Below are 27,535 nucleotides of genomic sequence, written 5' to 3'. Positions count from 1 at the left end.
AGGACGAGCCCTCTCTCTGCTCACCCTGCTCTGCAAGGAGGTCGCAGGAGCGGGCTGAGCATCCAGCGGGGGGCCAGTGGGGCAGGGGACAGGGGTGCAGCCACCTGAGGCCCACGCCCACCCACAAGCCCCGAGGTGGTGCTGGTGTCCCTGAGAGGACAACAGGCTGCACTACCCACCACGCTTCATCACCACCGGCAGGGAGAGGCGCCCTTGAGACTGTGTGCACTGTTTGTAAGCGACTTGCTGAAGGCCACAGAGCTGTGGGGAGTGGATTCGAGTCCAGGCGGGGCTCAGAGACACTGGAGTGCTGCCCCTTCCTCCCATTTTCTCGGGACAGGGCAGGGACTCCCAACTGGACAGGGGGCTGGGCTGCCTCTGGCCTGGTCCAGGGGGGTGTCTCCACCCTTCCTCCCCACCTGTGAGATGGGACCTAGTGTCCTCTGCTGGCTGGTTTCTCCCCGGGTCCCCTGAGTGCTCCAGGGGGGCCTCGTGAGTCCCCCCTGTTGCCAGGCTAGGTGGGCACACGAGGGCCCTCCCAACTTGCCCCAGGAGCGTCCGGGAGCGTCTCCCCTGGTGGCCTCCTCCTGTCCCACCTGCTGCCTCCTGTGTGAACTGTTCTGTGCTCAGTAAACAGAAGAGTGCCTGAGCCGGACATCCTCCAAGTCCCACCACGTCCACCAGGCTCCAGCCCCGAGGGCCACAGGGAGGGTCTGAGCAGCTCGTGCCCCGGGGACAATCAGGGTTGGGGGGCTGAGGGCCCACATGGCAGTGCAGGGCTCTGAGGCTGGCTGGCGCCTCGGCCTCCGCACACCCTTCCCCAGCAGGCTGAGATCCTCTGCTTTCCCCCCAGGGACAGCTGGCTCCCTGGGAGGCCGCACCAGTCACAAAAGGCAGAAGTCCCCACTTCTGTTTTTCTGCCTCAGGAGCAGGCCCCACCCAGGCCAGGGCAGGCTGGGGCTCTGAGCTGAAGGCCCAGGGCTCGCTGCCCCCTGGGCAGGGGCTTCCACCCTGGGGTAGCACCATGGCCCTTGCTTGCCCTTGCCCGCTTGGGAAGGTAGCCAATGTGGTCAGGGCACATGCCTCCCAGCCCTGCCCTGGCCCACCACGCAGCTGGCTTCCCTCGGGCATCCCGCCAGGGCAGCCGCAAGCAAAAACAGGTCTTCTCAATGCCCAGGAGAGTCGGGGGTGCAAACCCCAGGAGAAGATTTGGGGTGTCGGTCACAGACACAAGCAGCTTCTGGGGAGACCAAGAGCCAGGTTTGTTTTCCTAGAATAACAGCGTGGGGTCCACTGGCCTGAACCAGACCCAGCACCCTGGAGGAAGAGAGCCCCAGCCCCTCTGAACTGCCACAGCTGCCCTGCTGGCTCCCATCAATCACAGTCTTCCCTATCCAGTCCCCTCCCCACCGTGGACGGGTCTTAGCCAAGGGTGCACGCAGAAGCCACCAGGGGCTCCCCCAAGCCCAGTGCCCTGCCAGCCCTGAGCTGGCCTCCGGGTTGGAAGCTCTAGGGGCACCCAGTCTCTGGTGCACGGGATAGCACTGTGGGGAGCCCACCGGTCACGCCACTGGGCCTGGAGCTCTGAGTCTTATGGGGCGGGAAGGGTGACCCACAGCAGCCACCTGCAGGGACGGCAGGACTGCAAAGCAGGGCAGCGCCTAGCCGGGGCAGCCCAGGCTCCCAGTGAGCCCCACGGACCTCGTCGGCACCACTGTCCAGCCCCTGGCCCAGCGCGGAGGAGCTGTTCAATCAACATCTGCCCAGGGAACGAGGAACGGGCACACACTCCGAGGCCTGCTCTGTGCGGTCAGCAGCCGCAGCAGACTCAGTGCAGACAGGGCCTGGGCTCCTGGACCGTCCGAATCCCTTCTCCCCACCATTGCCAGGTGGGCACCAGCAAAGGGGCAGCCAGAACCTCAGGGGGCCAGAACCCTGGGGTGGGAACGGCATTGGGCCTGCATGACCCAGACAGGGCAGAGGTCGAGGCAAGCTGCCCGGGGGCCAACCCCAGATGGACCTGGTGTCCGTGACAGCTGTGCCTGCCTGCCTGCCTGAGGGAGGCCTCCTGCACCTGTCATCAACCCCAGTCCCACAGAACTCGCAGGTGCGCTCAGGGGCTCTGTGGAGAGGACCACCAGGCCCAGGCAAAGGAGGCCAGCTCGAGGAGGGCTGGGCCGTGGTCAGACTCCCCCGTGACTCTGGACATCTGAGGGAGAGCACGCGCCACCTCCCTCACAGTGGTCATCAGACCTGGACGGCAGCTGCAGGCAGAGCACAGAGTCGGGAGTAGTGACAGGACAGGCAGGCCAGTGAGCTCCAGGAGCTCGGGCAACTCCGGTTCCCGCGCCGGGGCACCCACTGCGCCCCAGTCCCACACGGGATCCCGAACACACCCACATGTGCACACACATCAGTGCAACACAAACACTGAAGCTCTCCGCCCCTCCCATGGAGGAAACTGAGGGCCCTTTAATCCAACCACCCCGCTGCTGCCTCCTGCACGGGGGCTGGATGATCAGAAACCCCAAACGCAACCCGCCTGCGGGGCAGCAGGGGAGGAGGAGGCCAGTTGGGCGCCCGAGTCCATTTCAGAAGCTGGCGGGGAAATGTCTTGCCCTCCTGACCTGCCCCAGAGGAGGCGGCAGCGCCAAGTCCGGCCCTCCACGGTGGCAACCCCGCTGGCTTGGATCCTGCGGATTAGTGACCCAGCCCTCCGGCATCTTCAGATCCTTGCGTAGGAAGGAAAATTAATTTCTTCCAGTCATGCAGAAAAGAAAATATGTGGAGCCGCATCAGAGATTTCCTGGAGGTGGTAACTCAATTATGTGGATAACCCGGTGACAGGAGGAGAGATCAGGACCCTGAGGTGGCGCAGCCCCAGAGGGTGTGGGGGAGGCCCGGGGACAACCTCCACTCGCCAGCCCTGGCTTTGCACGCGGGTAGTAAGAGGCCCCAGTGCCAGGAACCGCTCACATGACCCTCCCTCTCCCCCAATCACAGAGATCCTGGTGCCTCCCCTGCGAGGTAGATTCTGCCAGAAAACTGGTCCTAATGTGACCGTCTCCCTGCCTGCGACCCTCCGGCTCTGCTTCTTTCTTTCAGCCTTTCCCTCAGGGCACAGGAATGGTCTCGGCCCAGCAAAGTGGTCCCGACAGCATGGCTCTGTGGCAGGATGCTCAGGGCAGGCCGCCTGCCAGCAGCTCCCAGCCACCGGCACCCGCCTGCCCAGGCCAGCCACGTTTCCCGCTTCCACTGGCCAGCACAGCCTGGTGCTCCCAGCGCAGCCTCCATGCGTGTGCCCAGGGACCATCCACAGGGCCTTGCTGCCCCCTCCCCAACAGGAAACGGGTGCCGGGGGCCTTGCAACCTGGGCAGGGGAGGCAGTTCTCACGCCCAGCCTCACCCAGGAGGTCTGGGAGGAGGCAGAGGCTCGGTCTCAAGGAGCTTCTCAGACCTGGACCGGCAACTTGCAGGGGCAATGCCAAGGCGTGGAACCACCAGCCCTTTGTCTCCACTCAACCCCGTCCTGAGTGGCCACCCTGGGAATCTCCTGTTTCTGGGCCCACGGAGGAAACACACGCCCAGTCAGGCACGGCGAAGCGACACCCTGGCCACGGGGTCCAAGGAACGGCCTGAGAGCCACTCAGACTAACCCACAAACAGGCGCACAAGATTTTCTTCCCTTGGAGCTACTTCCTCCTGTGGGCCTTGGCCCACTCGGTGGGGGATACAGTGTTGCTGTGGGGCAGCACAGGGGGCTGTATGCTTGCGGGTCTGTGGGCCACCGGGCCACCCAGAACACGCCGAGTTCAGAGCCGTGTCTGCACGCACGCTGCTGGGAGCCGGGTGCCACCAGCCTGGCTGCCTTCTGCTCCACCTTACCGACTGGGGCTGAATTTCCAGCCATCTGTCCCTCCTCTTGGGCTCACACCTCCCTCCCCACTGTTCCCACAGCCTGGCTCCAGGCCTGCCCTACACACAGATGGATGGCTCCCAAAGGCTGTGAGCACCATCGCCCCAGGGCTGACCCAGGCACCTGGAACATCAGGACCCAGGGAACAGGGCAGGGCACCCTCCCCAAGGAGGAGCAGGCACACCTAGTCCCCCACGGAGCAACCCTGGCCTGGTGGCACCTCAGGGACCAAAACAAGAGGGGGAGGAGCTAGAGCGAGCTGGAAGCCCCTCCTCCCCGGCCAGGCCACCCAGTCTTTCCTAGAGTCCCCCGCTGCCTCCCCTGTCCTCTGTGCTGCCGAGCTTTGTCAGGAAACCCAGGCAGTCCATGAGGAGTCGCGGGACTCCGCACGGTGCGCACAGCTCGCACCTTAAGTTTAACCACACCCCCGGAGGGTCGGGCTCTCAGCTCACCTGGGGGATGCACTCGCCCAAATGGGTGGGCGCTGAGCTGGCTCCACCCTGCCGCGGGCACCAACTTTGTAAAGTGGGGGCGGGGGCGGCCCGTGCGCTCCGTGCGGCTGCGGTGCAGACCCGGGACGACAGCGCGGCCGAGCCGGTGACAGTGGAGGCAGGCGGGGGGACGCGGCACTTACGGTCCCGAGGTCCAGCGCGCGGCGGGTGGTCGCTCCCTCGCCACCCGGCTCCCGAAGAGGCTTTGCCTTCGGACTCCGTCCCCACCTCCGTAACTTGGGGGCGATCGGCCCGCCGTCCTCTCGCGCCGCGCCGGGCTCAGGCGCGCGGCGGGGCCCGGGCGCGCTGGGCGGCCGCTTGGGCCATGCCTCTGGGCTCGGCAGCCCGCGCGGGAACAAAGCGCGCACGCCGCCCGGGCGGTCTGGCCTCGCGGCCGCCGCGTCCAGCCGCCGCGCCTCTGCTCGGCTGCCGCGCGCCCGCCCGCGCGTCTCACGGGGCCCCGCGGCCCCCGCCCCGCGCGCTCCGCCCCCGCCTCCTGCGCCCCGCCGCCGCCGCTGCGCCACCTGCCTCCCGCCCGGCGCCCATCGCGCTCGCTCCGCCCCGGGGCGCCGGCGCGGGAGAGGCGCCCGGCCCGGTACGCGGCCGGCGCGGGAGAGGGAGCTGCCCCACGCCGGGAGCCGCTCGCGCCTCGCCCCGGGGTGGCGGGCCGGGCACCGGACGCCGGGGCCGCACGGAGCGCGGGGCCGTGCGGGCGAGAGCGGGCGCGCCATCCTGCGGGGCGCGGGTACGGGAGTGGGCCGCGCGGGGCCCCGTGGTCCGTGCGGGCGGGCTCCTCGCCGCGCGGTCCCCGCCCGCTCCGCAGGCCGCGCCCTGGGAGGGCGGGCGGGCCGAGCGCGCCGCCGCGCACACCCACCTCGGAGCAGTCAGCGACCCCCGGCCTCGCAGCCCCGGCAGGCGCGGTGTCTGCGCCCGGGCGGGAGGCGAGCGCCGGGCGCCCCTCCTCTGGCCGCCGCGCCCCCCGCGCGCGCTCCACGGGGCGGCGGGGGCCCGGGGCCACCTCCGCGGTCGTCCGGCAGGGAGCGCGCTTCCCCTGCTGCGCGCTCGGCCTCGGTCCCCGCGGCGACCGGCGACCTGCGGGAAGGGAGCACATCCAGCGCCCCCAACCCGCTGTCCCGGGCCGGGCGTTCTCATATGCTTTGCATTCGTTTGCATGCCATTCATTTTAATGTCAGCCTGCAGAAGGTCCCCAAACCCGCTGCCCTGGCGGCTCCGCGTCCCACTTTTTCCTCTTCCCTCTCTTCCCTTCATCTGAAGCACCCTCTCGCCTTGCTCCTTTCCTGGAGGGCCGGGTGACATACTGATGCGCTTGCCTGTTTGGTACATGTTAGTAAACTTGGCGCCTTTCCTTTTTCTCCCACCCTGGCTCACACACTGTTTCTTAGAGACAAGCATGGGTTCTAGGGTCACTGTCTTGGAGACAGAAGGGGCCAGAACTTCAGAGCAGCAGAGCCTTGATTTGCATCTCATTTGGCATAAATCTGCATGTGAAGACTCAAGGTCTCCAATTGCTAAGTATAAAGCCAACAATGTGCCAAAAAAAAGTCCCTCTCCTTCCAGGTTTGCTGCACTGGCCTGTTTCTCTCCTCCCCAGTCCCTCTTGGGATGTGGCTGTGCCTCCTGAGATGCAGAGGAAAGTGAACTGAAACAGACTGGGGAGCCCCTGTCCACCGGCCACCCCAGTCCCACCACCTGTCTGTGGTCTGAAGTCGTCGGTCATCAAGAAACATCTGGCATGTAGTTTGCCCAGGTTTTCAGATTGTGCCTCTCTGGTGTTTGCCCAGGGGCCTCGTCCTGTTCTTGGGAACTGTGTCGGGTCCTGAGCCCACTGCACTCGGTCGTGTGGATCTGTAAATGCCGGGTGTGCAGCAAGGCTGCAGACATTATGCCCAAGTTTGTTGACACCAGCTCCCTGCCTCCTCCGGCTCCAAGGACTGTGACTTTGAGATGTGTGCCACCAAGAAAGGAGAGCACCCTGCCATTCTCACCCCCAAATGCCTCCTGATTTCAGAGATGTTAGAATGCAAGAAATGGGCTGGATGGCCTGACTCGCAAACGCATCAGTGAGCTCTGTGTCGGTGGGAGCGGGATGACCTCCGATCCTCCTGGGGCTAGAAGCCAGAACCGGCTGGCCTTGGCCCTTCACGTGTGGCTCAGGGCTGGGCACATCGCTGCCTCAGTTCTGTGGATCTTCTGTTAAACGGTCGTGCAGTGTCCCTGAATGAAGCAGCAGGCTCACAACCATTGGATGACTGACTGATGCCCAGACATGGAGGAGGGACTCTGCCATGTGAGCCCACCCTGCAGGCACTGCGTCTGTCCTGAGAGGTTCCCTGGTGCCCACCTGAGAACTGACCAGTGGGCAGGGATGGGACGGTGGAGGCTGGGCTTCCTTTTGTGCTGAGTGGGCAGCCCAGTCTGGCCACATCATGCTCACGATGGGTCTTACAGCAGCTGCTGTGCTGGGCAGGAGCTCTGTGCTTCCCATGGCCACTGGGCCCTTTTCCTGGGTGGAGAGGCTGAGCCTGTCCCGCACTGGGCCTCCCTGCATCTTGTTGGGTGGCTGTGTCAGCAGCCCTAGGCACTGCGGCTCGTGTTGGAGCGGAGGGTCCACCCAAGCCCGAGAGGTGTATGCAGCCTGACCAACCAGGCAGCACCCAGGCAGCACCATGAGAGCTGGACACTGGGTCCCCCCCCCCGGGTCCAGTGTCTATGGAGCCAGGAGCTCAACGCACATGAGAGGAGCTACTCCCTGCTGTGGCACTGAGACTTCCCCAGGGAAGGCCAGCTCACCCCCACCTTAAGTCCCATCCCTGGGGAGGCCTGAGAGGGACCTTGCCTTGCCCAGGGCCGTGTGCAAGCTGTGTCAGGCCAGGTCCCCTGCAGTGGGGGGTCCTCTGAGGCCACTCTCAGGCCTCCAGCCCCTCCAGCCACACTTGAGTTGCTTCTGCCCTGCTGACCCCTCCCCAGCGGCAGCACCCCTGTCTGACTCCCTCAGCGTCCAAGGTGCCAGCGCAGGTTTCTGCACAGAGGGAATCCAGCCTACTGTGCTGCCTCTGCTGCAGCAGAGGGCTTTCTTCTGACACCCGGTAAGCCTCCTGCTGGGCAGCCCTGCCAAGTGCAGGCACCCAGTGCCAGCCGCCATGTCCCACATGCCTCCATGGCCCCAGCCCTGTGAGCCTTATGGGACGCTGAGCCCAGGGAGCTTGGGGCCTTGCATGTCACAGGTGGCCTTGCTCCGAGCCGGGGTCCCACCAGGCCAGCTGGGTCCAGGAGTTCCAGCTATCACCCACTGTGTCCTGAAAAGGCTTCTGAACTACTGTGGACTGCCACAAACGTCCTTCTGTTCCATCTAAAAATCTTCAACAGAAGTTCAACAGAAGCTGCCAAGAGTATAGAACCTGACATATTCGAAGTGTGGATACTTGTACGTAAATGGGCGACTCACGGGTCTGGGGATCACGTGGCTGCTGGACGGGCACCATTATCTGCTTAAAACTATGTGGACTGGCTCCTGAAACATCTGGATTTTCATTCAGTTCTAAGAGTAATATCGAATGCAAGATCTATGAAGGAGAAGTTTGATAGGCCCAACTTTACTAAAATGTAAAACTTCTGCTCTGCAGAGGACACTTATGGGAAAAGACAAGGCAGGACTGGGGAGAGGCTTGTAGACAGCTGATGAAGAGCTGCCGTCCACAGCACCGGACACCCCAGCAGCAAGCAGGAAGTTCACACAGAGACGCTCTGAGCAGGCGCCTGTCTAGGAGCAGCCGGGAGTGGGCCGGCGGGCAGGCGGGCCCAGGTGCACCTGGGGATGGACTGAAGCAGCTGCCCATCACCACTGAGCACCCCACGCCACAGCACCAGAGGCTGTGAGCAGGGCACTCCTGCACTGCCCGAGGCTGTGCAGAAGGCTTGGGGACCTTCACCACTGACACACAGGACAACCCCTGCTCCCGCTCCTTAGTGCTGCCCACAGTTTTGTTTATTATTTATTTAGCGGTACTGGGGTTGAACCCAGGGGTGCTTAACCACTGAGCCACACCCCAACCCTTTTTATTTTATTTTGAGACAGGGCCTTGCTAAGTTGCTGAGGCTGGCCTTGACTTGTGATCCTCCTGCCTCAGCCTCCCGAGTTCCTGGGATCACAGGTGCCGTCCCTGTGACTGCCTTTCCCAAGTGAGCTACAAACAGGCTACACAAACCCCTGCTGGGAAGGGTTGAGAGGAGCTTTATTCACAATCCCTCAAAGCAGGAGGCAACAGGGCCATCCTTCCACAGGTGCATAAACAGCCTGGGGTCCACCCACCCGGGACGAGGAGCGGGCTGTCTGGACCAGGAGGCCCGGAGCCTGGTGCGAAGGGCCCCTCTGAAGGGCCACTGCCTCATCCCCAGCTGTGGCGCTGCAGAAGGCAGGCACAGTCCTGTGGGGCTGCCAGGGGCTGGCGTGGTGTGCACCGGCGGAACTCGGGGTTGTGAGGGTGGTGGGTTACCTGTTGGATCCTGCAGGATGGACGCTTGTGGGGTTTGCCCACATCCACAGAACGAGCCCCTCAGAGGCGAAGCCCGGTGAGCTGTGGGCTTGGGTGATGACCAGGTAGCAGCATCAGCTCCTCAGTCTTAGCAAATGCCCTGCAGCTCTAAGGGGCGCTGGGGTCCCAGAACCCTATTTCTGCTCACTTTTGTGTCAACCTGAAACTGCTCTGTCATAGTTGGACACAAACGCCCCCAAAGGCTCCTCCTGTGTTGGTGGCGTGGTTCCCTGTGTGGTGGCAGGTGGTAGGACCTTGAAGGGCTGTGGCCTGACCGGAAGAGCTGGGCCACTGGGCTGTGTCCTGAAGGGGTCAGCCTCACCCTGGCCCCTTCCCCCATCTGCTGCCAGCTGCCTTGAGCTGAACAGTCTTCCTCCACCGCACCCCTCCGCCTGTCCTCGGGCCCCAAGCAATGGAGCCAGCTGAGCGTGGACTGAAACCTCTGAAACCACTGACCAAAACAGACCTTTCCTCTGCTAAGTTGTCTGTCTCAGGTATTTTGTTACAGCAATGAAAAGCTGACTACACATGCTCTAAAAATTCAAATCTATTAACTTAAAAAATCCAGCAGAAATATGGATATCAATGACATTATAAACAACTTATGTAAACAAGGAAATGAACAGTTCCAAAAGCATGCGTTAACCAACCCTTCTTTAGCATCGGAAATCTTACACAGCTCCTCTTCTCCCTTAATGCACAAGTCCACAACACCAGTAGGACCTCATCCCAATCGCTTCCGTATTGGAAAGTCTTTGGAATCCTCTACCCTCCACCATGAAAAACTCTGTAAGTAAAAAATTGGAACGCTGAGATTCAAACTGTTACAACCGAGATTCAACTTCTGGAGTGGATTGTCTCTACGGTATACAACCGGTAAAAACGATGAGAACCCACAATCCATTTCGGGAATCATTCAACATAAGTTTTGATTGTTTTTGGGTTTGTGGTGCTGGGGATTGAGACTGAGGCCCTGTGCACACTAGGTACGCTCTCTACCTCTGAGCTTTGTCCCCCAAATTAAGTTTCTGTTGGAAATAGAGCTCCCGAGAAGAGGAAGGGAGGGAGCCGGGAGCCTCTGCAGCCTGCAGGGTGCTCGCTGGGCACTCCTCCTGGGCAGTGGGATGGTCATCGAGAGCCTTGCAGTGGGTCACAGCCCATGCACCAGGAGAGGTCCACGGCATGTTGACCCAGGAGTCAGGAGTGTCTGGAGGCCCACCCAGGCTGCGCTGCTAACCTGGGAGCCTTCCCACCCAGCAGCACCTCTGCTTGAAGGTGCAGCCACGTGTTTGGACTCTTGCTAGGTGAAGGGAGAGCATGGGCAGCTGGCAGGCGGGGACTGTGGAGGGAGGCTGAGGGGCCGCATGGCCACGTGTCCGGCTCTCTGCTCCTGCTCTGCCCTGATCCAGGCTGGTTCTGCAGTCTGAGCAGCTCCTCCTCCCTGGGCCACATTCCCTCAGTCCTTCTCTCTTTCCATCACGGTTTTCTCTGGCTGGAGGAAAGTTACCACAGCTCTGTGAACAGGGGACTGGAGAGCCGTGGGCTCACGAGTCTGTTTGCTCTTGTTAGTTGTGGAGGCTGACCTCTACCTTGCGATCCTCCTGCCTCAGCCTCCAGAGCCTCTGGAATGACAGATGTGTGCACCCACTTGCTCACACATTTGTAATGTGGCCCAAAGAAAAGTTCAAGTTCTTGCTTGCCTTTGTTGGACTTCAGATGGGAACCAGGCCGAACCCAAGCAGTGGGGATTGACCAGCATCTAGAGAATCTGCCAGTGCACACAGGAAAGGGAGCGTGGACAGGATCCGGGGTGCCCAGGTCCCCGGAGAAGCACGCACCCTCCTGGAGGTGGCGCAGGACGAGAGCCCACTTTGGACAAATACGGCCTGTGTTCCTCACTTCCTTTGGGGAAAATGTCCACTTGGGTTAAAGAATACAATGAGAAATCAAACCCCTGAAAGTATTAGGGAAACAGCGTCTGCATAATGTGTGTTGATGAGGAAGGTGGCCGGGTGCCTCAGGAACAGCACAGACCTGCTAGTGGGTGGAACAAGCCCGGATCCCAGGAGCCCAGGGGAGGCTGGGACACTGGGAGGCCCGGCCACATGCACGCGGCACCAAGACCTGAACGGCAGAAGTCAGAGCAGGTGAACAGGCAGTCCTCCCTGCACAGGAGGACGCAGAGGGCACCACCTCCCCGCTCCAGGGCCAGCGGCTCCTCTGCTGCTCCTCCAGGTGCCCCTCCGCCTCCCCGCCCGCCCGCACCTACGGGGTGTTTTGAGCTCCCGAGAGGGAAGAGCCTTTCCTTCGCTCTGCGTGGGCGGCAGTCCCAGGGCGGCACAGCAGCAGGGTGAGCCGAGCCGGGGTGTCCTGCTGCTTGTGGGCACGGTCCCGCCCTGCCCGCCCGGCTCCTGCTGGGTTCTGTCATTTGGAACCTCTGTGTCCTGACAGACAGCCTGGTCCAAGGCCCTGTGGGGAGTGAGTGCCCAGGAGCATCGAGACCCCATTCCAGAAGAGGCCTGCCCATGCCTGCCTTGCAAAGGCGGAGGCGCTGTTGGCCGGCCAGAGACCTGGGCAGGCCGGATGCTGAGCTCCGGGCTCCAGCTCTGTGGGGCCTTGGTGATCACAGAGCCGGCCTGGGAGGGCCAGCTGCCGCTCTCCCGCCCGTCTCCTGCAGCAGCTTCTCAAGACCGGAGTGGTCAGAGCTCCTTCCCCAGGAGCTCCCAGCTCTCGCGCTTCCTGGCCCCGGAGCCCTGCCGGCCCTGCCCACAGGTGTACCCTGCCCAGAGCATTCTCAGCACACCCTCCTGGCCAGTCTCTCTGCCCAGCCGCCTGCCCTGGGGAGGGCTTCCCTGCGCTGCCCAGCACACGAGCTTCAGCCTCTCTCCAAACAAACATGCGGCGCCCCCGACGCTGCAGCGAGGGCTTCCTGCCCCGGGGCCCGGGTGAGAACGCCTGGTCCTCTACGGGGCTCTGCAGGGCGGGTCACTGAGGGAGCAGTGGTGACCCATCATTCAGTCATCCCCACCCCCAGCTCCACCTCGAAGGAAGATGGGGCAGCGGCCAGGCTCTGATGGGGCCGCCCCTCCCCCCGGCTGCCTGGGTCCTGCTCAGTCCCTGCCCCCCCATCTGTCCTCAGCGTGCCCAGCAGGCTCCGTGCAGGACCTGGGCCTCAGGAAACAGAAGGAAGGGGGATCAGAGGCGCTGCCTGGGGCAGGAGGGCCCAGAAAACCTGGCGCTCGACTGTACGAAGGGTAAACTGGACCTCAGAGACAGGGCACGGGGTCCGGTCCCCAGGCTGCCTGGTTCCCCAGATCCTGTGGGTTGTCGGCAGCCTGAGCAGCTGGGTTCCCTACAGGCCTCTTCACGCCAAGAAGACCCAATGGACTGAGGGACATGCTCAAGGGAAAGGGGCAGGCTCTGCCCGCCAGCCTGTCCTCCCTTTCCCAGGACGCCCTGCAGCTGCAATGGCCATGTGACCCCCGAGGTTGGAAGGAACCGGAAGCAAGGTCTCTGGGGTGTCTCCTGCAGAGTGAGGGGCTGCCTGTGCCTGCAGGACACCCGCTCCCTCTCCCTTCCCTTCCTGGACACCAGATCTCAAAGAGTGGCCGAGCCTTGGGGCGGCCCTGGAGGCCCTGGGCCCCTTCTCAAGGTCACATAGCAGGCAGGTACCCTGCCTGGCTATGCCCCGTCCCCCGATCTCTGCCCTTTGACCTCATGCTGCCTGGGGGTCAGGCACCCAGCCAGCGCTGAGGCTAACAACAGCAGCCACCAACAAGAGGAGAAGTGACCAGGGCTGCAGTGTCCATCCACACGGTCCAGCTGCAGGCCTGGGGACGCATGGAGCAGGACCCAGGGGGCAGGCGGACCCTGAGAACAGCTGGGCTGGGCTGAGCTGGGCAGCAGGGAGCATCCAGCAGAGGGGCACGCCCTCCTCGTGTGTTCCTGGGCGGGCAGAGGGTCTGCCTTGCTCTTTGCGCCAGGGCTGGTTTCTGTCTGTCAAAGTCACAGTTCACTCCTGGGAAAACGAACCGCGCTGGCTTTCCTGCCGACACCTGGCGTCTCCATCATGATGTCCAGGCTCCCCGAGGGGCCCGCTGCCCTCCCTGGCCAGACCAGCTTCACTCGGCCTCTGGAGCCCCTGTGTTGGGTCCTGCCCGGTGTCCTTGTGTGCAGTGCAGCAGGTGGACGGGCCCAGCTGCTCCTTGAGAGCTGCTGCCCAGCCCCCGTCTGGAGGCAGACAGCCCCCTACCCAGCCACAGAATGGGCGTGGCCAGGCAGGGCCAGTTGGAGGACTGGCTGTACCACAGACCTTCCTGGGTGGCCATGTCCAGGTGCCCCCCACAGAATTCCTGCCCCAGGACCTCCAGCCCCTCCTCTGAGGACCCCTGCCCTGCCACCAACACACAGGCCTTCCATCCACTGTCAAAGGTAGGCGACCCCCACCAGGATGGCCCCTTCTAAGGCTGACCACATGGTCCCCCAGCCACAGCCAAGCCGGGCCACACAATTTCCTAACCCCTGGAATTTGGAATGGAGACTGTGGCCAGCAGTGAGAGAGTCAGGGAGGCCCGCCTGGTCCCGGCCCCTGGACCAGTCAGAACTTCCAGGTAGAAACCTGGGGGTTGGGCACAGCTCACAAGCGTAGTGGAGGATGAAGACCCCCATCCTGGCAGCCCCCATAAGCAGGGCTCCTGCCTGGGGCTGGGGGCCTTCGTGCTGCCTCCTGTTCCGTGGCCATAGCTCTCCCTTGACCCGGAGACCAGGGCAGCTGGTCCTGTGCCCACCCAAGCATGGAGATGGAAGGACATGGCCCCATTCAGTTCTATGGGGTATGGACGGTAACTGTCCCCACGTCGCAGCAAGGGACACTGAGGCCCAGGTTGTGTTGTCTGGGGTCACGTGATCCCATGACAGGGTGGCGGGACCCACCTATCTCCAATCTGCAGCCACCCACAGCAAGAGGCTGGACCCAGAAGTGTCCACAGAAGGGTCACCCATCGCTGATCCTGCCAGGAGCCCCAGGGAGAATGAGGGGTAAAGTGGGGCCTCCCTGCCTGAGGGAGTCCAGGGCCCTGGCCCCGCTGGCCTCCGGTGTCCTCACCTACTGACTTCCCTGAGCTGCAGCCCTGCCTCTGGGCCTGTCCAGGCCAGCCCCACAACAACCCAGAGGCCGCAGTGCCTGGCAGAGCCCCGGTCTCCTGCAGGTCTGCGTCCCCTCCCCGGAGTGCCATTCCGGCCTCAGTCCGGCCCTAAGTACAGAGCCTGGCCACACTGCACGGCCCACCCCAAAGTCCAGACCCCAGCTGCCCTGGCCATTTGCCATTCTCTCCCTGGACAGTCCACAGAATCAAATGCGAGTTACGGGAGGAATGAAGTCTGCGTGACCCAGGCCATGTCACCGTGAACCTGGACAGCATGAGCCTGTGACGCAAGCCAGAACGGAGGGTCCACCTGCAACTCCTGTCCTGAAACACGCTCAGACCAGGCAAACCAGAGGCAGCGCGGGGTAGTGGAAGCAGGAGCTGGCATGGGGGCCCAACTGCTCTAGGGGTGGTCTTCTTAGGGGTGGTGGGAACGCTTGGAGAGGGGTTAGTGGCCACGGCTGCTGGACTCAGGGCTCCAAACCCAGCGCGCGCAGTCCCTGAAGCCGCCTAAGGCCAGGGCAGAGCAGCGCAGGCAGAGCAGGCAGCCCGGGACCCCCTTCTGTGGCAGAGGAGGTGGGGGCACAGGAGCCCCTCCCACTGCCCCGTGCAAAGGCAGCGAGGCCAGGAGGTGGGTGAGGGGCCCTGGGTGTGGCTGGGGGAGACCTGAAATAGCTCAGAGTCTGAAACTCCCGGGGAGAAGCTGAGGGCTGAGGTCTCTTTGGATGGGGAACTGCTCCTGGGAGGAAAGGGGAACTTGCGCTGGGGCAGGGGATGGCCCGGGGGGAGGCTGGGCCTAAGCACACTGCCGGTTCTGCCGGGGAGCCGGGTGGAGCAGAGGTGACGTCCCTGCGTCCGGCAGCGGGGCTGAGGCCCGGCTCCTGGTGCTCCCGGGGCAGATGAAGGGTCAGCAGTGTCTCTAGGCCCACTTTCCAGGACAGAGTCGCCAGGCACAGAAGGTGAAAATAGGCCGCTTGTGAAGTTTGAATTTCACATCAGCAATGAGTGATTTTTAGTGTGAGTATGTCTCAGCCAACCCTGGGGATATACTTACACTAAAAATACTCGTTCCTCTGAGATGCGACTTTAGCTGTGGTCCTGTCTGTGGCTGAAGTAGCAGAACCCAAAGGGTCTGCAGCTGGCCTGAGGGCTAGCCGCGAGCATGGGGGGACAGAGCGCTGACTCTGTGTCCTGTGGTCACCCCTAGCTTTCCTCCTGAGCTGCCGTCCCTCCAGCTTCCTTCAACCTGCCTGGAGGACAGGGAGACTCGTGTGCAGTGTGACTCAGCACCCAGCACAGAGCCATTCAGGGTGTCCAAGGACAGGAGGCCTGCGGGAAGTCAGTCATGGCCTTCATGTAGCTGGACGCTGTGCTGTGGCGTTCTGACGACTCTTTCCCTGACACTTTCACGGAGTTCTGACTGGATCAGGAGGAGAGGCTGGTCCCACAGATGCTGAGACCTCCAACCCTGCCTCGTGGGGCGAGGGGGCTTCTTTTTGCTTTGCTGCCACACCGAGGCCTCACCCTTGCTCAGCAGGAAAAGTGCTCTGACCTGAAAGAGGGGCGGGGGTCCTGGGACACACCCCAGGGCTGTCGGTGGGGCCCTGTCACCTAGAGCCCATTTGCAAGGACTAAAAAGACAGAAGGAGCTCTCCGGCACCGTGTTCTGGAGGGCGACTGCTGGAGGGTGTTCTGAAGGGTGCGCCTTCCTGCCGCGTCCACTCTGACCCTCCCAGTGATGCTCCTTCACCAGCTTCACCTGGGGTTGAGGCGGGAGGTGGGTCCCGGGAGCTCTGTGCAGCCTCCACACAGGTGCTGCCTTCCACGGTAGGCTTGGGGAGGGGTCCCAGGCTCTGCCCATGACTCCTTTGCTTCACTGGTGCAGGTGTGCAGAGGGGCCTTGGGTGAGGAGGTCAGGTGAGCAGAGAGCAATATAGCCCAGAGCCCCTTCCTGCGGATCCCAGAGCCAGGGGGATGGGGTGGTAGCTGCAGGCTCTGAGCAGGTAAGCAGCTGTGGGCAGGAGTGGGAGGTGGAGGGTGGTGGGCACAGGCCCAGGAGGGAGGGAGGGAGGGGTGCAGCCCGGGGCAGCAGGGACCCTGTCGCAGAGAGGTCCACCCTCTGTGGACAGGCCTGCCCTGGCCAGCAGAGCCTTGGGCCTGGGGTGAGGCTCATCCACCGTGCTTTTTTAAGAAAATTAAGTTTTAAAAAATGTGGTAAAATGAAGAGAACGTGGACTCTCCACGTCAACCACCTAAGGGCCCTTGAACCGTGGCGGGTTGTATGCCATCCTCACTACCCTTTCAGGCAAGTGCAGACCCTCTGCCCGGCGGTCTCTGACCCGCCCTCGGTCCTGTGGGTCTTCTTGTTCTGGGCATCTGTGAAGTTGAGGCCGGGCTGCTGTGTGGCGCGGCTCCCACCCCCACCCTGGGGGCGTCAGGAAGGCAGGGAGGCAGCGAGCCTCAGCCGCTGTCTGCCGCGGGCCTCTCACCCAGGTGGCTCTTCTTGAGCACCCGCTACGTGCTGGCACTGACGTGACCAGCAAACGCCAGGCCAGCAGGGGCAGCACAGGGCCCAAGGCGGCCAAGACGCACACAGAGTGGACAGGGTGGCCTGTCCAGGCACGCGGGCCAGGACTCCTCCTGCACTGTCCTTCCTGACCCGCCCCCCGTTCCTCTGCGCCTGGCCACTCCCCACCAACAGCTGAAGCACATCTTTGACCCAGCTTATTGTGTATTTGTATAGAAGACATTTTTAACCTTTTGAAAAGTATGCTCTGAACTTTCCGTCCTGCCTCCCTGCCTTCTTACTTCACCCTTTCCCACTCACCCACCCACCCATCCACCCATCCATCCATGTTTTTGTCAGATTTTGCATTACTGTGATCAAAATACCAGAAAAGAACAACTTAGAGGAAGAGAAGTGTATCTTGGCTCACAGGACAGAGTCTCAGTCCACAGACCGCCAGCTCCGTGCTCTGGGTCCAAGATGAGGTAGAGCGCCGTGCTGGAAGAGCGCGGCCCGGGAAGCTGCTTCCCTCGGCGCGTCGCACCGGGAGGCAGAGGATGGGGGAGCGGCAATAGGGACGATGTGCCTCCCAGGACACACCCTCAGTGACTCACCCTCTCTAGCCACACTCGCCTGCCTCCTGTTGTCACCCAGGCATTTAAACTGGGATGGGCTGATCAGGTTAGAGCTGTCACTGTCCAATCACTTTACCTCTGAACTTTCCTGTGTTAACACAGGAGCTTTCGGAGGAACATCTCATACACAAACCATAACAACCCATCATCCACCCACCCAGCCATCCATCCATCCATCCATCATCCACCATCCATCATCTACCATCCATCCACCCAACCATCATCCATCCGTTGGTCCATCAATCCATCTACCATCCATTGTCCATCCATCTTCCAATCCATCCATTTATATTAGAGTTGGAATTCAACATGACATACTTGGGGCACTTAATAACATGCTCATTTGAGTTAAGAGCTGACAAACATCCTTCTTGGTGGGCTGATTTCCAGTGAGGACCAGCTCTGCCAATAGTTTTCAAGGCAATGTTTTCCAGGAAAGTGGTGAGCCAAGTCTTCAGCTTCGAGGCCTTCATGCCAATCAATGCTGAGTATGGGTGAACTACGCGGGATGCTAGAAAACACCCTCTGTGACTGTCGAAATAATGGTGTTCAGATGCTGTGAAGTAGCCCACTGGGCACCATTGCCAGGGCCCCATGGGTGCAGAAGGACACCAGAGGCCCCAGATACTGCCTGTGTGACCTGGTCGTGTCCCACATGTCTCTGTGGGTACTCAGACTTGTCCTCACGAACCAGTGGTGAGACTGTGGTTTGCTCTCACCGTTGGGAACTTCTCTAGTGTGCACTGGGCCACCATTATCCACCAAAAAAGAAGCATCCCCAGGTCTTCATGTGACCAAGCTGAGTGAGGCCATTTCATGAGATTGCACATCAAAGTGAGGCTTTGGTTCATCAAAAAATCTTTAGGGAGCATGCAAACAGAGATCTAGAACGCTCTACAGAGCACTGGGCCTCCTGAGTAGACACTGAGGAGAGTGTCTGACTGGTCCCTCCTCCTGACCCACCCATGAGCCCCCCGGTCTTGGGCCAAAACAGGGCAGAGGGAGCCTAGGAGCACGGGCAGGTGCAGAATTCCCCTCGGGCCACCTACACAACCAGAGGAGGCAGCCCTGCCTCTTCTTTCTGCCTTCAAGGGGGGCCAGGCGATTCCCACCAGTCACTCCGAGTACAGTGGACTTTCCCAGGAGGCCATGTGCTCACTGACCTGCACAATTCCAGGACTTTCCACCATCCGAGTCACACCCCAGAGGCTCCCGAGACATAACTGCTAAGTACATCACTAACCAGGGCAGACACCAGAGCTACCCCTCCTATCAGGCTCCCGTGGACTCAGGAACCCCTCAGAGTGGCATGTCCAATGGGGATTTGGTGGGTACTGCCTGACAGGTGCCAGCCAGTGCCCTGTGGGGGGGAAGCAAGATGGAGCTGCAGGTCATATGTCCTGCTGAGCCCACCACCATATTCAGTCTCAACTGTACTCAGATGTTCCGCTTGCCTGTTCCGCAGAGGACGTTGCAATCCCATGTGCTGTACAGGTCATCATGGCTGACTTGGGACCAGTTGCCTGAGTAGCCCCTGGGAACCTCTTGCCTTACATGGGGGACACAGGCCTCAGTGTAGGACAGGGTGGACTGCAGGTGCACAGGCAGAGTGGTGGAGGGTGGCCTTGTAGGTCTGGGGCCAGCTGTCTCCTGGAGGGAGGAAGCACCTGGCACTCTCAGCTTTGACAGGAAGTTGCCTCTCACCTCCTGCACCTGGCTGTACTGCTCTGGGTGGGGAATCCCAAGGGGACCCCTGATGGGGGTAGCCCCTGAACAAAGATGAGAAATCCCAGCTGAGGGGCCATAGGACCTAGCAGCTGCTGGGTATGGGGAGGGCTGGGCACAGGAGAAGTTCTGTGCCTGGTATGGAGGAGGTGTGAGCTCCGTGCCTGGCATGGAGGAGGCGTGAGTACTGTGCCTGGCATGAAGGAGGTGTGAGCTCGGTGCCTGGGGTGGAGGAGGTGTGAGCTCCGTGCCTGGCGTGGAGGAGGTGTGAGCTCGGTGCCTGGCATGGAGGAGGTGGAGTTCTGTGCCTGCGTGGAGGAGGTGTGAGCTCAGTGCCTGGCGTGGAGGAGGTGGAGTTCTGTGCCTGGCGTGGAGGAGATGTGAGCTCAGTGCCTGGTGTGGAGGAGGTGTGAGCTCAGTGCCTGGCGTGGTGGAGGTGTGAGCTCGGTGCCTGTGTGGAGGAGATGTGAGCTCAGTGCCTGGCGTGGAGGAGGTGTGAGCTCGGTGCCTGGCGTGGAGGAGGTGGAGTTCTGTGCCTGGCGTGGAGGAGGTGGAGTTCTGTGCCTGGCGTGGAGGAGGTGTGAGCTCGGTGCCTGGCGTGGAGGAGGTGGAGTTCTGTGCCTGGCGTGGAGGAGGTGGAGTTCTGTGCCTGGCGTGGAGGAGGTGTGAGCTCGGTGCCTGCGTGGAGGAGGTGTGAGCTCGGTGCCTGGCATGGAGGAGGTGGAGTTCTGTGCCTGCGTGGATGAGGTGTGAGCTCGGTGCCTGGCGTGGAGGAGGTGGAGTTCTGTGCCTGGCGTGGATGAGGTGTGAGCTCGGTGCCTGGCGTGGAGGAGGTGTGAGCTCGGTGCCTGGCGTGGAGGAGGTGTGAGCTCGGTGCCTGGCGTGGAGGAGGTGTGAGCTCGGTGCCTGGCGTGGAGGAGGTGGAGTTCTGTGCCTGGCATGGAGGAGGTGTGAGCTCGTTGCCTGGCGTGGAGGAGGTGTGAGCTCGTTGCCTGGCGTGGAGGAGGTGTGAGCTCGGTGCCTGGCGTGGTGGAGGTGTGAGCTCGGTGCCTGGCGTGGAGGAGGTGTGAGCTCAGTGCCTGGCGTGGAGGAGGTGTGAGCTCGGTGCCTGGCGTGGAGGAGGTGGAGTTCTGTGCCTGGCGTGGAGGAGGTGGAGTTCTGTGCCTGCGTGGAGGAGGTGTGAGCTCGGTGCCTGGCGTGGTGGAGGTGTGAGCTCGGTGCCTGGAGTGGAGGAGGTGGAGTTCTGTGCCTGGCGTGGAGGAGGTGGAGTTCTGTGCCTGCGTGGAGGAGGTGTGAGCTCAGTGCCTGGCGTGGAGGAGGTGTGAGCTCGGTGCCTGGCGTGGAGGAGGTGGAGTTCTGTGCCTGGCGTGGAGGAGGTGTGAGCTCGGTGCCTGGCGTGGAGGAGGTGTGAGCTCGGTGCCTGGCGTGGAGGAGGTGGAGTTCTGTGCCTGGCGTGGAGGAGGTGTGAGCTCGGTGCCTGGCGTGGAGGAGGTGGAGTTCTGTGCCTGGCGTGGAGGAGGTGTGAGCTCGGTGCCTGGCGTGGAGGAGGTGTGAGCTCGGTGCCTGCGTGGAGGAGGTGTGAGCTCGGTGCCTGCGTGGAGGAGGTGTGAGCTCGGTGCCTGGCATGGAGGAGGTGGAGTTCTGTGCCTGCGTGGATGAGGTGTGAGCTCGGTGCCTGGCGTGGAGGAGGTGGAGTTCTGTGCCTGCGTGGAGGAGGTGTGAGCTCGGTGCCTGGCGTGGAGGAGGTGTGAGCTCGTTGCCTGGCGTGGAGGAGGTGTGAGCTCGGTGCCTGGCGTGGAGGAGGTGGAGTTCTGTGCCTGGCGTGGAGGAGGTGTGAGCTCGGTGCCTGGCGTGGTGGAGGTGTGAGCTCGGTGCCTGGCGTGGTGGAGGTGTTAGCTAGCGAGTAGGGCAGGAGGACATACTGTCATGGGGAGGAGGGCCCTTGGCCCGTGCTGTACCACATGCACAGTGCAGCCTCTCTGGGCTGACTTGCTGAGCTGCGGGGTCTTGGGGCTGGAGGAGGATTGTCCTGTGCACACGGAGTGTGTGTAGGTGTGTGGAAACCTTAGGACCCGCAGTGGGAAAGCCCTGAGGGGAGGAGGGGACTCATTTCTGAGGAGTCTAAGGAAATGCCATTGCAGACGTCTGTGCCCTGGCTGGGCCCAGCTGGTGCTGGGACTCAGGTGCACTCAGGCCAAGGACTGGAGTGAGGGGCGGGCTGAGCACAGCTGCAAGGGTCTCCCGCCCCCACCCCACTCCCTCTCCAGGGTCTGTGAAGCTGGGGCTTTCCAGGCACTCAAAACGCACCCTGATTTGGGAGGCAAGGAGGAAGCTCTGGGGCCCGCAGGGCGGGCTGAATTCCCCAGTTCCTTCTCCTGGGGCCCCTCCTGGCCTTTGTCTGCAGGAGCAGCTGCAGAGGTGGCACCAGCTAGGCTCCTGGGGGGCAGCGAGGACGGGACCAGGGACCCTCGCTGTGCCTGGGCCTTCTTCACCCGCCTTAGTGAGGGTGAGGGCCAGCGGGGTGCAGCAATGCAGCTGGTTTCCTCCTCTGGACGGTCGGGCCCGCCTACCGCCCTTCACAGAGTGGGAAGCAGAGGTCAAGAGACCAGGCCCGCGTCCTCAACAGGCTCTTGAGGCTCACAGTTCCAGGGGCATTGACCAGGCTGCCTGTGTCCAGCACGGAGGACAGGCCTTGGCCTCGCTCCCAAGGCCCAGTGGACCTAGGCCACAGCTCAAGTCTCCCTTCTGCTTCCCCCTTGGCAGATGAGCATGCCCACCATGACCTGGGCAGGCTCCTCCGCCCTCCTGACTCTCCTGCCTCACAACTGGGCCAACAGTGCTGTTGGGGGCTGCTGGGGAGACATTGCCCACAGGCCCGGCCCAGGGTCCACAGTGGGCTGGCCATCCCAGCTGCCCTCCAGGGCCCTGCATGAGTTCTGGGGAAAGCCAGGGAGGCTGGGGGTCCAGGCAGGGTGGAGCCCAGCTGTGCCAGCAGGTGCAGAGTTGGGACCTGGCGCCTGGTCAGCCCCATCCCCGACGCCCACACTGCCTCTCGAGGCAGGTCAGGGCCCCTCTTGTGAAGACCCATGCTGCCCAGTAGGCAGGCCTCCTGGCCTGCGCACCTGAGGGTTGCCCTGTGCCCTTGCACCCAGAGTGACCCTGAGCAGTGTCCCTTCCTGGGAGGGGCAGCGGCACTTCTCCTGACGCCTCCCGGCAGCAGCTCCACTGGTACCGGGGCTGGGAGGGGCTGGCACGAGTGCACTGCCAGGCCCCTGGGGCAGTGGGTGCTGCGGGAGGGGAGGGAAGCCACCCGTCTCCCCGTGGGGTCCCAGTCCCGCTCTGTCTTCCTCCATCCCCCTCCTCTCCCTGGTTGTCCCTGGGTGTGCTGTCGAGGACACGGGTGAGCGTGGGCGTGGGTACACCTTGGGGTTCTCCAGCCCTGTTTCCTGGAGGCTCCTGCCTCCTCAGGTGCCAGCCTCCTTCCTGAGAGACCTCTTCCTCCAGGCTGGCCTTGCCTCAGCCCACCGTCACCCAGGGGTGAGCTGACCTGTCCCAAGCCGTGCAAGGCAGACGACCCCAACCAGGGCTGGCAGGTGCCCAGCCGCACAGACCCGGCTGTGTCCGGGAGGCTTGGACACCAGCCCCCAAGCCGTCCCTCACGAGGCTCCCACCCAGAGCTCTGGCACCCTCAGGCCCATCTCTGAGTCCCTCCGCTGGGTCCTGGAGCCCAGCACAAGGCCCCAAGGCCAGCACCCCAGGGTCCAGCTTGCCCCTGCCTGGCTCGCCGTGTGGCACGGGTGAGCCCTTCCCATCTCTGGGACCAGGCTGAGATGGCAGATCTAGATTCTAGGCTCACCCACCATTTCTGCTGCAGCCTCAGCAGGACAAAGGTATGTGGGTGGCCTTGTGCCCAGTGGAGACCTGGAAATCCTTCCTCTCTGGGCACCGAGTTGGGTACCAAGTGCACTGTGAGGGGCAGCCAGAGACCCTGCCTCAAGGAGACATGTACTGAAAGAAGAGCTGAGCACAGCAGGAAGGGCTAACTGAGGACCAGGCCTCCTGAGGAGCTGCTTGGCCAGGTTCCACAGAGACAGACTAGCACATGCAAAGGCCCTGGGGTGTCTGTGGAGCCACCAGTTGCACAGGGGAGACGCTGAGCGGTCAACCTGAGTTTTTACCAGATTGCTCTTCCAAGACTTGATGACAGAGCAACCCTGCCCTTGAGAGCCTCCTGGGTGGGGTCTCCACTGCCACTGACCTCCATTCTGGGCAGCCCTCCCATGGGCCTCCACTGCCTCCGTGCAGCCACCCTGGGCCAGCGCAGACATGCTTCTGCTTCAGTCTGACCTCTGGCTCCATGACCATCAATAACCGTAACACCTGAGCCCGTGGACATTTGGGGGGAAGCTCCCTCAGAGAGGTGGGTGGCATTTGGCGTGTGTCTGGGCAGGGAGAACAGGAGTCCCCACCCTCGCCACTCCCTGCTGTGCCGCCCAGTCAAGCACATCACAGAACAGACGTGGAGGGCCCGGGCCAGCACCAGTGAGCTGGAGGCTTTTCTCCTGGCCTGTGGAGGAAGTGAGAGCAGCCTTTGCCTGCAGGGTGGTCCCCTCCAGCCCCCAGGACCACTTCCCCAGGAAGCTGACCTGACTGCTTGTCCTGCACCCTGTCTTCCTAGGCTCCCCTGGACAGGGTTTGCAGGGTGGGGTCGCCGTGTCCCCAAGGAGGAGGGCCCAGTCTCCCCGCCCAGAGGAGAGCCACTTGACCTCCGCAGAGACAGGCCCTCCTTGGGGTGGGCTCGCTGGCACAGCGCGGCAGTGCCCAGGGGCCAGGGCCAGGTTGTGAGAGTGGGGGTTAGTGGTGGGCCGACCCACCCCCTGGACTATCTGGGTGGTGAGTGCAGGCAGGCGTGTGGCTGGAGGAGTAGGCGCTGGGGTCCTCTCTGTGCCTGGTGAGCAGTGCTCTCTGCTCCTGGGGCTTCCTCCTCCCCACCTTCTGCCATGACGTTCTGCCTCAGCTCCGGCCCAGAGCCACGGAGCCCACCGAGGACGGACTGGACCTCCGAGACCACGAGCCACAGTAAACCTCTGAGTTGGTCCTGGGTCTCTGGCTCATAGCTGACAAGCACACCCTTACCAGGAAGCTGCCGAGTGGACCACGGCGGGTGTCGGGAGAGAGGGGGACTGTCTGCTGTCCTCCTTGTCTCCTTCACCCCACGCTTGTGCTGCTGTTCCTGGCCAGGACACCTGATCCAGCCTCCCACCTAAGCCTGCTCAAGGCTCCGTCTGATCTTACAGGGCTGGGCCTGTTCTGAACCTGCCTGCCCAGGTCTGGACCTCAGACCCTGACACAGGAGACCCTAACACCATGAGGCCAGCAAGCGCAGGGGTGGGGCAGGGGCCGGGGACACCTGGAGCCACAAGGAACTAGAAGAGGCAGGAAGGAGCCTTGCAGAGCTGGAGGGGTTGCAGACTCCTGGCCTGCAGACCCCAGAGGGTCCGTCTCTACTGTTTTAGCCCTTCCCCCACATTTGTGGTACAGTTGTCCCTTGGGATTGCAGGGGAAGGGTTCCAGGATCCCCCAAAGACACCAGAACCCGGGGATGCTCAGTCCCTCCTATAAAATAGCATTGTGTTTGCACAGAATGGACACACTCCTCCCAGACACAGGGATCGCCCGCAGATCACCCGCAGCCCCTGCCACGGTGCAGACACAGGGATCGCCCGCGGATCACCCGCAGCCCCTGCCACGGTGCAGACACACGGATCGCCCGCGGATCACCCGCAGCCCCTGCCACGGTGCAGACACACGGATCGCCCGCGGATCACCCGCAGCCCCTGCCACGGTGCAGACACACGGATCGCCCGCGGATCACCCGCAGCCCCTGCCACGGTGCAGACACACGGATCGCCCGCGGATCACCCGCAGCCCCTGCCACGGTGCAGACACAGGGATCGCCCGCGGATCACCCGCAGCCCCTGCCACGGTGCAGACACAGGGATCGCCTGTGGATCACCCGCAGCCCCTGCCACAGCTCGCTGTGGGTGAGCAGCTCTCACACTGTGCTGTTTTGGAAGGGACACAGGAAGAGCAAGAGGTTCGGTACACATGCCCCTTCTCCCCAGGTGCTTTCTATCCTGGGGGGGCTGTGCCCCTGGATGAGGGACTGACTGGTGCAGTCCCAGGAAGTCTATCCAGAGGGCAGGGGCATTCCCAAGAGTGGACTCCTCGGTGGCCATGTGTGTGGGAATATCGACGGAGCCAGCCCATGTCAAGCTCTGGGTGCCTCCACCCCCAGGCCAGGTGGCAGGTGTCCAGCTGCCTCTCACCTTCCAGCACCTGGTCCCTGCCCTACCTGCCTGTGTGGGCTCCCCCAGGGGGCACATGCACTGCTTCTCATGGGCTTAGGTCAAAACCCGCCAACTAGACTCCAGCTGGTCTAACCTGGTCTCTCCACAGGGCGTGATTCTTTGCCTGCCTGGCACCTCTGCCCTCCTTCCTGGGGGAGGCAGGTCACCTCTGACCTCAGCCTCCTTGTCTGTAGCCTCCTGCTGCAGACAGCCAGCACCTAGTGAGCCCCAGCCTGCAGAGACACCTCCAAACCCGCCTGTCCCTCATGTGCACTGGCTCAGAAGGCAGACGCTCAGCCCTCAACCTAAAAGTAGTGCTGTCCTTCTCATGGCTTAAGGCCTCCTGACCTGTTTCAGGCCTCAAGGGTTCTCATGGTCTCCAGCTGTCCTGGGCCAGGACCCTGCACAACCTCTACAGCCACCTCCATCAGGGCCCAGCTCGATGCTGTCCCTGGTGGTGCTTCCTGGAATTGCAGGGCTCCAAGAGCAGGGCCTTGGGGAGTCCCTGGGGCTCACAAAGTGACCTTCTGGCCTTCAGTCAGTGACTGGGTGTTCTATCAGAGGCACACCCAGACCGTCTGCTTTGGGCCCCTCCAGCCACCACACACAGGCACCACCACAGGACAGTGGAGTTCAAGGCCACCTCCTGGCCCTGGCCTCCTCCAGGGTCAAGACCCCAGCCAGACTGAACAGCCTCTCACCATGCACCTCAGAGCTACCTCTTCCCTCCCTTCCCAGCCTTCTAGAGGCCATGCCCATATCCCCCCGGGGCAGGAGGGTCTGACGGGGAGGAAACTGAGGCCAGCAGAGGGCAACTGGCCTGTGGCAGGCAGTGGCAGAGGCAGAGCAGGCCCCGGGTTCCCAGGGCAGCCAGGCCTGCAGGGCCATCCCTGAGAGGAGGGGCATCTCTGAACCAAGCGGCCCATGCTGGCCGGGCGGGCAGTCGGGCTTTCTGCACCTGGGGTTTCAGGGTGGGAGGAGCCTGCCGGTGGCTGGGGCCCTGCAGGGACTCGGGGGCCCCGGGCAGCTGTGGTGGGGAGCAGCCTCAGTGTGACGTCAGGCCCCACTCAGGGAACAAACAGGTCGTCTGCAGAGGAGGATGCCCTGCGTCCCCTGCCTGTGTGAGTGGGCTCGGCCAGGCCCGGATCTCGCTGTGGCAGCAAGGCACAGGGAGCGTGGGACTGTGGGCTTCGGAAGGTTCCAGAGGCTGCCCAGAGTGTGGCCACGTGGTGGAGTGGAACTGGGGTCGCTGGCCTGCATCTCTGAGCCCCAGCGTCCTGGGATGTAGCCCTCCCCAGGCTATGGGGACCGATGGGCCAGGCTCAGGGGGTGTCAGAGGAAGCTGGGACCCTCCCAGGCCCGCTGCCCCCCACTCCCTGCCAGGAATCGCTCGCTCGCCAGCACCTTGGGCCAGCGTCCCCTCCTCTGGCCTCCGTTTCCTCACCCGACCTGTAGAGGCATCAGCTGGTGTGTCCCAGGAGGAGGGGGCTCTGCATGCCCCCTCCCAACTTCCAGCCTCAGCCCCCACGGGGGAAGATGCAGCCCACCTCTCCTGGGTAGGGCTCAGCACCTGCCCTGGCGGGGCAGGATGAGGCTTGGCACCTGCGGGCCTCACCGGGCAGCGCCTCAGCCGTGTGGGATGCGGCCGTGGTGGGCGGGTTGGCAATTGAGGCGGGTCAACAGGCCGCCTGTCGGCACAGCCTGGCAGGCGGCAGCCAGGAGACGCCTTTCTGCCACCTGCCCGAGCGCGGCCCCGCCCCAGCCCAGCCTCTTACCTGGTCCGCCCTTCCTGGGCCCCGGGGGCACCGATGCCCGGGGCCTGCTGTCCAGCGTGGAGACTGCTCGGGACATGGAGCTGGCGTGGGTCGGAGGCTGGACCGGCCGCCCTGGCCCTCAGTCCTCACAGGCCTCTCAGAGGGGCCTCTCCCAGACCTCTTGAGGGAGGGAGAGAGGAAGGGGGGGGCGGGTGGGGTGTCCTGAGGCTGGGCCTCTGTCCCCCTAAAGCTCCAGGCCCTTCTGGCGGCTGCTGCCTGCAGCGGGTGCTGGCCCTGGGGAAGGGGCGGGAGGCTGCAGGGGCTCATGTGACGGGGCGGGCTTGGGGACGGTGGGGGAGGTCCCCTGCCGGCTGCAGGGGCGAGGCAGCCAGCTGTGTGCCTGTGATAATGCGGCAGGGCTGGGGGCCGCAGCTGCACCACTGCTCCCCGGCAGGAACCAT

At 63.0% G+C, this 27,535-nt stretch overlaps 1 protein-coding gene across 6 annotated transcripts in view; it reads right to left on the bottom strand.

The window, feature by feature from the left end:
* The window catches only part of Cbfa2t3 (CBFA2/RUNX1 partner transcriptional co-repressor 3), a 70,586-nt gene extending 43,331 nt beyond the window's left edge, over nt 1–27,255 (bottom strand). For 2 of the 6 annotated variants that reach the window (XM_047529157.1, XM_047529155.1), the window contains exon 1: nt 27,096–27,254. In XM_047529157.1, the coding sequence (XP_047385113.1) occupies nt 27,096–27,171 (76 nt within the window). In that variant the 5' untranslated portion in view covers nt 27,172–27,254. The other 4 variants (XM_047529158.1, XM_047529161.1, XM_047529156.1 and 1 more) reach the window with 3 other exon arrangements.
* Nucleotides 27,256–27,535: the final 280 nt, after the last annotated feature.

Source organism: Sciurus carolinensis, chromosome 16 (genome assembly GCF_902686445.1).
Source record: "Sciurus carolinensis chromosome 16, mSciCar1.2, whole genome shotgun sequence".
Taxonomy (NCBI): domain Eukaryota; kingdom Metazoa; phylum Chordata; class Mammalia; order Rodentia; family Sciuridae; genus Sciurus; species Sciurus carolinensis.
Note: the sequence above shows the minus strand (reverse complement) of the source record. Positions and strands in the feature narration are given on the sequence as shown.